The sequence below is a fragment of the Thecamonas trahens genome, assembly GCF_000142905.1.
Source record: "Thecamonas trahens ATCC 50062 unplaced genomic scaffold supercont1.45, whole genome shotgun sequence".
In the NCBI taxonomy this organism is placed as follows: domain Eukaryota; order Apusomonadida; family Apusomonadidae; genus Thecamonas; species Thecamonas trahens.
This window is the reverse complement of record NW_013657635.1, coordinates 162,741-170,697: the sequence shown is the minus strand read 5'-3', so window position 1 is coordinate 170,697 and position 7,957 is coordinate 162,741. Positions and strand designations below refer to the sequence as shown.

Here is a 7,957-nt window from a genome sequence, read left to right as displayed (position 1 = left end):
CGTGGGGGGGGGGGGGGCTGTTGAGGTGGTCAGGCAACGGTTGGTGGTCGACAGGGAAGGCAGGCACGACGGGGAAGGCAGGCACGGGAAGGACGGCAGGGCCGGCAGACACGGCGGGGATGGCGGGGTGGGGGGTGGATCATAGCATCGTTGGGCTGATGGGTGGCATGGATGAAGATATTGTTATGTAGATGATGATATGCTGGGTGGATCAGAAGGGCACGGCAACTGCGGCAGGGAGGGCGTGGATGCATGGGGGGGGAGTGGAATCGCAACGGACCACAGGACACAGATCTCAAGGCATATGCCTGGGCCTCATGCAATCCAACACCGACCGGTGGCTACAGCTTGAGCCCGGGAAGAGAAGAGACAGATTAGGGGAGGATGGGGCGTGAGGCGTTGACCGGACAGATGTGGAGGAGCTTGGAGCAAGCGAGGTAGGCACACTGGTCGGGATCATCGGCACAGCCAGCAGCACAAACCTCATCGACAATGGTCTGACAATGGGCTGGCGTCCCACAGATCGACTCGGGACAGAGCTTGCACAGCGCGCCCGTGTCATTGACAGCATTCCCGCACCCGACATCGTGGCGCAGCTCCGTCCACAGCGCCAGGCAAGCGGTGCACGCTCCGCTCTCCGGCGCCGCCACCGCCGCAGACACCGCAGCCACCGCAATGTACACCGCTACAACTACGCACAGAACCACGTCGGTCACCTTGGCCACCTTCATTTTCGTGAGATATCGTCTGTAGAGAGGTGTGCCCGCCGTCTGCTGTTCCCTCCCCCGGTTGCCGCCTGTGCCGGCGCCATGCGACGTCCGCGACGCAGCCAGGTGGAGCGATGCGGGGAGATGGTCTGGTCTTTAGGATGACGGTCTACATGCTCGCAAGGCGGGCTGCACGTATCCATGCAACGTAGTCAGCCATGATGTCGCCGGTAATGGGGATGGGCAGGACCGGGTTTGGGGTGTGGGTAGACGCGCTGTTGTCGCACTTGATGGCCGGCGTTGTCTGGGTCTGGACAACGTCGGCGTTGTGGCATGACCAGTCGGGCTGAACCACAAAGTCACCGGTGATGGCGACAGAGGAGAAGGAAAGGCCGGAGCACGGCTTGGTGGCGTTGCAGAGGATAACACCCGGGAGCATGAGGGTCTTGTCGGCGGTGAACGAGTCGACAACGACGTTAGTGATCGGGACGCGAGGCTGGGTCGGGCACACCGGGTCGATGGGGTAGAAGAACGAGCATCCGGTGTTGGCCGGGCCGGTGAGCGTAGCACGCGGCGGCGGCGGGCCCGAGTGCGGCTGGTCCTGCTGCTGCGGGCCAATCCAGATCGGGTACCACAGGTCGCCAGACACATGCAGGTTGCGGTAGGTGATGCCATCGATGATGCCGTCGCCAACCGTGCCCGGATTGGTTTGATGTAGATGGCCTTGGTCGGGTCCTTAAAGGTGACGGTGTCAAAGGTGATGTTGCGGACGCAGTTGGTGCCGACCGCGGGAGGGACAGAGCCGATGCTCATGCCGACGCCCACAACGACCGACATGTTGTAGACGTACATGTCCTGCGAGCACGACGAGAACGGCGACTCGCCAGTGTAGATCGGCTTGACCGCAATGGCGTCGTCGTAGTTGGTTATGTGCGAGTTCTGGATGACGACGCGAATGCCGGCAATGTCGATGCCGTCGGTGTTGAGCGGAAAGACCGGGATGTCCCACTCGGGATGCTCTGGATGCACGGTTAGCAGCTTGCCGCCGACCGCCAGTGCAGCCTTCTGGGCCTCGACGTCGACATACACGTTGATGTTGTCAATGTACACATCCTCCACATACCGGATGTTCCAGTGGTACTGCGGTGAGTTGCGAACGTGCAGCTCGGTCACCGTCACGCCCGACGTCCGGTAGATGTTGACGAGGTTGGGGCGAAAGTCCTTGCCAGTGATGATGACCCACCACCAAAAGTCGTAGCCCTGGCCATCGATGAGTCCTGCCCCGGTAAAGGTGATGTTGGTCGAGTCGGTGACCTCGAGCACGCCAGTTGACGGCTTGTTGGCGATGTCCTGCCAGGCCGAGATGTTGTTGGAGACCACGAGGGTGCCATCGATGACAAAGGTCACGTCCTTGAGGCCGCTCATGGTGGCATTGAAGATGTAGAAGGTCCCACCTGCCGGCACTTCCACCACACGATCACTTCCATGCACGCCCTCATTCACCGCCTTGGCTGTCGCCATCACCGCCCGTGCGTTGCTCCATGCCGCCTCGTTGCTCGCCTTGCCCTCCACCGCTCCGTAAGCCTCGATGCTCACGCCCTCGCTCTCCAGCACAAGCACCACCATGGTCACCACTGCAACAGCTGCCCACATGACACAGTTGCGCATATGCATATGTCTATGGTTTTCTGGGAGGGAAAGAGAAAGTGTGGTGTGCAAAGGCGACGATGTCGTCATGGTCGCCTTCCCTGCACGCACGCTTTCCCCCTCCAAAGCTAACTGCTCGTGCCGCCCGACACGCCCGCGACTCGAGCCGATGATGAGTTCCTAGCACAGAGGGATGGGACCTGGTCAGGTGGGTGGATGTGAAGACCTTGTGGGTCATCGATGCTATGGTGTGTGTCGTGGTACTTGCCGACGACATCGGCCGCCTTTGCTGCAGACGTACGCATGCCGATGGTGATGGTGGTGATGGTGGTGATGGTGGTGGTGGTCGTCGTCGTCGTCGTGGTTGTTGCGATTGTGGTCGAGATGGTGATCGTGGTCTTGAACAAAGTCTCATAGTCATCGACATCTCATCGTCACCATCATCCTCATTGTCATTGTCATCATAATCGCAGACAAGTAGTTCTGACTTTTCTAAACCGGCATCGGCATCGGCATGGGCATCGGCATGGGCATCGGCATCGGCATGGGCATGGGCATCGGCATCGGCATGGGCATCGGCATCGGCATCGGCATCGGCATCGGCATCGGCATCGGCATCGGCATCGGCATCGGCATCGGCCTCGGCAGCCATGCCATGGCCTCCCTACTCGGTCGCCTCCCCTCGCCGCTACAGCTCACAGGTCCGTCACCCCCAAGACAAAGGCCCACCACCTCACCACACAGAGATCAATGGTACGCCCCACCACCACCACCACCACCACCACCACCACCACCATCCATCCATCCATCCCCTCCCTCCTCCCTTTCCCTCACTCACTCCCCCCCCCCCCCCCTTCTGCTTGTTGCCTGCCCTGTGTAGGCCGAGTTTGTGGACGCTGTGCAGGCGGCGGGTGCGCTGGTGTGCGAGGCCAACGGGAGCATTGTGGCGGTATGTACACACATAGTATATTGAGAACAAGACAGGGGTGGTGGTCGGGATGGTTGGGCTTGGGTATACCCAATGGTTTTGGCTGTAGTGTCCTTGGCTATCCCCCTTACCGCGGTACCCCTCTTCCACCCATCCCCTCTGTCCTGGGATGACCTACGTCACGTGGCGAAAGAATGGACGTAGACATGGACATGGACATGGACATGGACAGAGAGACAGTCTGCTCGCATGCGATCTGCTCGATGGGATCAGGTTGAAAGAGCTGCATTGGCCTGTATCCATCATTACGGCGGTGAGTGGATGTGGTCTCTATCTCTCCCGTTTCAGGCCTACCCATGTTGTCCATCTCGTCCATCTCGTCCATCTCGTCCATCTCGTCCATCTCGAACCATCGCGTGGGGGTCGCCTTGTGGTGTGTGTGGTGGTAGTGATCTGGACTTCAGAATTTGGCCTGGCCATAGTCTGGCTGGGCCCCTTTCGCAGTGTCGTGGTGCAGAGAGGGAGGATGGGGGTGGCGGGAGTGGCGGGGGTGGAAGTGTGTGTGGCAGAAGAGACTCACAGCGCTGCGATGCAACAATGTGCGATTGTGGCGGCGGTGGAACGCACAGTCCAAAGGCAGCCTGGAAGACAACACCGAGGTGGCCAAGGCCGTTGTGGCTCTGCTCAACAACGCCGCGCTCCTGATGTCCGGCACCAACGCCGAGGACAAGCTGCGGAAGGTGACCATCACCTTTGACGATGTCGCCTACGGTGTCACCATCTCGGACGGCCAAGTCTTTGTCGTCCAGAACGACCTGTAAAGCATGTAACCCACACCCCCCCCCCTTCCTCCTCCTCTTCTCCATTCTCTGCCCCCCCGCCCCGCTCGCCCGCCCAACTCAAACAATGCGACCCGGCACTCGCTCTGCCTCCGCCCACTCGGCACCGGTCCGTCAACAGGCAGCACACGGCAAGCAGGCACACCTGTCGCCTGTCGCTTACCTCGTCCCATCACCAACCACCCTGTCTCTCTGTCGTCGTTTGAGCCCGTGCGCCGTGTCATGGAGTCTGTCTTTCGTCGGGGGATCGTGTACGGGTCCGTGTAGACAACCGGCGTGGCGTGGTCAGGTTTGTGGGAAGAACACACTTTACTGAGGGCGTGATGGTGGGCGTCGAGCTCGATGGCGCCGGGCTGGGCAAGAACAACGGATCGGTCGACGGCATCGCCTACTTTACCACAACTCCAGGGCGGGGCTCCTTCTTTACTGCGCGTTCTCTCGAGTACGATGACTCTAAGCGCCGAAACGAGGCCATGAAGGCCCGCGCCCGCGCCGCCGCTGTCAAGCGTCTTGAGCACCGCTTTGCTCCTCCCACCTCCACCAACATCAGTGGAGGCTCTCGTCGCCGGCCTCAGCCTTCGCCGAGCTCAGGGCAGAGTGCGCGAGCTCGGGCGGTTGCTGCCGCCGAGGATCGGGTCCGTCGCGTGGCCGAGAAGCACGCCCGCGCCGAGGCTGCCGCCGCTGATGCCCTGGTCTTGTCCGGCGTGTCCGAGGACGTCGCCCTCGAGATGGCGCTAGCAGAGTCGTTGGCAAAGGTTTCGCCTCCATCGTCGTCAGTCCAACGTCGAGGCGTCAGCCCGCTGGTCACCGTACCAGCGCCAGATACGCTCGACGAGGAAGAGCAGCTGCGGCTGGCCTTGCACGCCTCCGCCGCCGAGGCCGAGGCACTGGTCGCTTCGGGTACTACCATCGGCATCCCGGGACTCTCTGAAGACGAGCAGCTGCAGCTTGCCATGGCCACCTCGCTCTCAATGGCTGACACTCCCTCCGAGCCTACCGCTCTGTCGCACTCGCCGCCGCCGCCGGCCGCAGTCTCCGATCCTGAGGTTGACCGAGACTTGGCTCAAGCGTTGGCCATGTCGATGATGGACGACGATGAGCCCAGACCACCGCCGCCGTCGTCGCTGCTGACTCCTGCAGGTCTGCCGCGACTCGCCGATCCGTTTCCCGACTTTCACCCAACGATGCCGGCGCGGTACATTCCGCCTCCGGCAGCGCCGTACGACGACACGCCGCTCAACCGCGATGCGGTGGAGGCGTCAATGGCGCAGGCGCTGGCAGATGCTATGGCGCGGCACCGCGCTGCGCGCAAGTACGAAAGCACGCTCCGCATTCGGTCAGTAGCCCTACGGGCGCGTCCGGAGCTCGAGTCCGGTGGCAAGGTCTTGCTTCCAGAAGATGTACTGCACGTGCTGGAGGGCGAGAACGAGCCCGACCACATGCCGTGGATCTTCCGGCTCACCAACGACTCCGACGGGCGCTACACACACTGCTCAGTCCTCGAGTTTACCGAAGAGCCCGACATCATGTACGCGCCGCGGTGGCGGATGGACCAGCTGGGGCTGGACGAGGATGACATAGTCAGCATCCGTCGCGTCGCTCTGCCGCGGGCTGAGTACGTCAAGATCAAGGTTGACAATCCGCTCTTTCTCAAACTCTACGACCAAAAGACCAAGCTGGAGACGCTCTTCCGCGGCTTTGCCACTCTCACCGTCGGCGACTCGATCCGCCTCGAGCTCGGAGGTCTCGAGTTCCATCTCTTGGTTGTTGCCGTCTTGCCCAACGACAAGACCCACTACGAGGGTGTGTGCATCATCGACACCGACGTCGAAGTCGACCTCGTCGCCGACTCGGGCTTTGACGTCGACCTCGGTGCCGCTGCGCTCCAAGCGCCCGACCCAGCCCCGCTCCCACCCGCCTCGCACGAGCCTGTCCGTGTTATTGGCGCCACAGCTCACGTCGACAACGATAGCGGCAACGACAGTAGCAGCAGCAGCGGTAGCGGCAGCAGCAGTGTCAGCGATGACGCCTTTGCCGGCCACGGCTACCGGCTCGGCGAGACGGGCGCCGGATCAAGCGGTGCAGCTCCCGCTCAGGCCAGCGACGCAGGCGCGGTACCCGCCGCGGCGCCGGCTCCAGCAGCGGTCCAGCCACCAACCGTGGAGGAAATGCGGGCAGCCCGACTGGCAGCGCTGGAGCAGCGGCTAGGCAAGGCGTAGCAGTGGCAGCGAAAGTACCTTACAGCACGTCCCACTTGGCCTCAAAGGCGGTGCAGATCTTGGAGCAAACGCCAGCGGCGGAGAGCGGGAACTCGGAGATAGCAATGGTCTCGGTGACGTAGTCCGGGTTGACCTGGCCACGGGCAATGCCGCCGACGACAAAGACGACGGGCTCGTCCTCGGGCAGCGAGGCGACGTACTCGCCGAGCTTGACCATCTTGCCCTCTGTCGAGGTGCCGATGCGGCGGCAGCCGGTGGGAAAGTACTTGGTCACCGGGTTCTTGATCACCTTGAGCAGCTTGGTCGGTCCGTTGGCAGCCCGGATGGAGAGCTTGTGCAGCAGCTGGACCATGAGTCCGGAGAAGCGCTTGAAGGTCCGCGGGATGCGGGTGTGCGGGTTGACCTCGATGAGCACATTCTTGTTGGTCCGGATGAAGATCTGCAGCATCCCCGCCTTGTTCAGCGGCGAGTCCAGGAGCATAAGCAGACACTGTCACCATTTCCACCTGTGAGTCTCCCGTCCTTTCCCCATACCTGCCCCCTCCGTCGCCACCCTCCCGCCCCCGGGCAGGATGGCCCCAAAGGATGGCGGCGATCCCACAGGATGGGCCAACTCGCCTCAGTCTGGGGCCTCGCCCCACCGAGGCGTGGACGAGAAAGGCAAAGAAAGTGGGCGGTGAGGTGAGCAAGAGAGTGTACATACCTGGTGTGTGATGTCTGGGCGTGCAAGATTGACGTCGATGTTGTTGCGCGAGAGCCAAGCACGATGGTCGTCCGAGTTCATGAGGGCAAAGGAGGCCCCCTTTGAGCCACCGACCTTGATGGTCTGCAGATTGGCATCCTCAATGACAACAATCAGCCGCTTCCAGTTCTCCCGCTCGCCATCGCCCGAGGGGATCTTCACATACTCGGTAGCCTCCTCACGTGTCGCAGACATTCCTGGCCTTTTTCTGCAGTCGAGTGTAGCAGACTGCGACTGCGACGGCAACTCGTGGCCGTTGTGCCGTCGCCCGCCGTCACTTCAGTCATCATCAATCGGTCGTCCGTCACTCCTTGGCCACTCGCCCCATCGTCCAACCTCGCTGCCCCCATGCCCATGCCCATACCCATACCCATACCCATGCCCATGCCCATACCCATGCCCATTCCCATGCCCATGCCCATCACCATCACACGCGATATATCGATCCCGATCTCGTTCACTCGCCCTGAGCCGGTTGCCCTTAAACACACCATGTCGTGCCAAACCTCTCTGTCTGAGCTGAGAGAGTGACTGACCCTCCCCCCATCACCACCACCACCACCACCCACCCCACCTCCCTACCCCCACCACCACCCATCACCACCACCACTCCTCCCCCTCCACCACTCCTCCACCACACACATATATACATACTACAGTCCTCTCCCTCTCCCTCCCTCTCCCCCTCTCCATCCCTCTCTATCTATCTCTCTGCTCTGTCGCTCCCCCCCCCGCAACAGAGCTCAGAGGCCGACCGAGCCAACAAAGGTCGTAGTTGCTCCTGCACTTGCACTGGCTCTTGCTCTTGCTCTCGTTCAGGCTCTTGCTCTCGCTCTCACTCTCACTCTCGCTCACGCTCACGCTCTCGCTCTCGC

At 61.8% G+C, this 7,957-nt stretch overlaps 5 protein-coding genes across 5 annotated transcripts in view; 2 read left to right on the top strand and 3 right to left on the bottom strand.

Annotated features, from left to right (window-relative positions):
* Positions 1 to 731, bottom strand: part of AMSG_12240 (uncharacterized protein) — a gene marked incomplete at its 5' end in the record, with an annotated part of 2,350 nt that extends 1,619 nt beyond the window's left edge. Inside the window, one exon of the mRNA XM_013899464.1 lies at positions 405 to 731. Coding sequence (XP_013754918.1) covers positions 405 to 731 — 327 coding nt within the window. The remainder of the gene's footprint in view (positions 1 to 404) is intronic.
* A 145-nt stretch (positions 732 to 876) lies between these two features.
* On the bottom strand, positions 877 to 2,375 carry AMSG_09154 (uncharacterized protein; the record flags this gene model as incomplete). Its single annotated transcript, XM_013899415.1, has 2 exons — positions 877 to 1,314; positions 1,455 to 2,375. 2 exons carry the CDS (start codon positions 2,373 to 2,375, stop codon positions 877 to 879), a joined length of 1,359 nt encoding a protein of 452 aa, XP_013754869.1.
* Positions 2,376 to 3,084: 709 nt separating this feature from the next.
* On the top strand, positions 3,085 to 4,121 carry AMSG_09153 (uncharacterized protein). The gene is made up of 3 exons (XM_013899414.1): positions 3,085 to 3,107; positions 3,235 to 3,303; positions 3,912 to 4,121. Exons 1-3 carry the CDS (start codon positions 3,105 to 3,107, stop codon positions 4,101 to 4,103), a joined length of 264 nt encoding a protein of 87 aa, XP_013754868.1. The 5' UTR covers positions 3,085 to 3,104; the 3' UTR covers positions 4,104 to 4,121.
* Positions 4,122 to 4,444: 323 nt separating this feature from the next.
* On the top strand, positions 4,445 to 6,329 carry AMSG_09152 (uncharacterized protein; the record flags this gene model as incomplete). Its single annotated transcript, XM_013899413.1, has 2 exons — positions 4,445 to 6,265; positions 6,312 to 6,329. The coding sequence occupies 2 exons, from the start codon at positions 4,445 to 4,447 to the stop codon at positions 6,327 to 6,329; spliced, it is 1,839 nt and encodes a 612-aa protein (XP_013754867.1).
* On the bottom strand, positions 6,173 to 7,293 carry AMSG_09151 (uncharacterized protein). The gene is made up of 2 exons (XM_013899412.1): positions 7,044 to 7,293; positions 6,173 to 6,830 (listed from the first exon to the last, which is right to left on the bottom strand). The coding sequence occupies exons 1-2, from the start codon at positions 7,275 to 7,277 to the stop codon at positions 6,360 to 6,362; spliced, it is 705 nt and encodes a 234-aa protein (XP_013754866.1). The 5' UTR covers positions 7,278 to 7,293; the 3' UTR covers positions 6,173 to 6,359.
* Between the last annotated feature and the right edge of the window lie 664 nt (positions 7,294 to 7,957).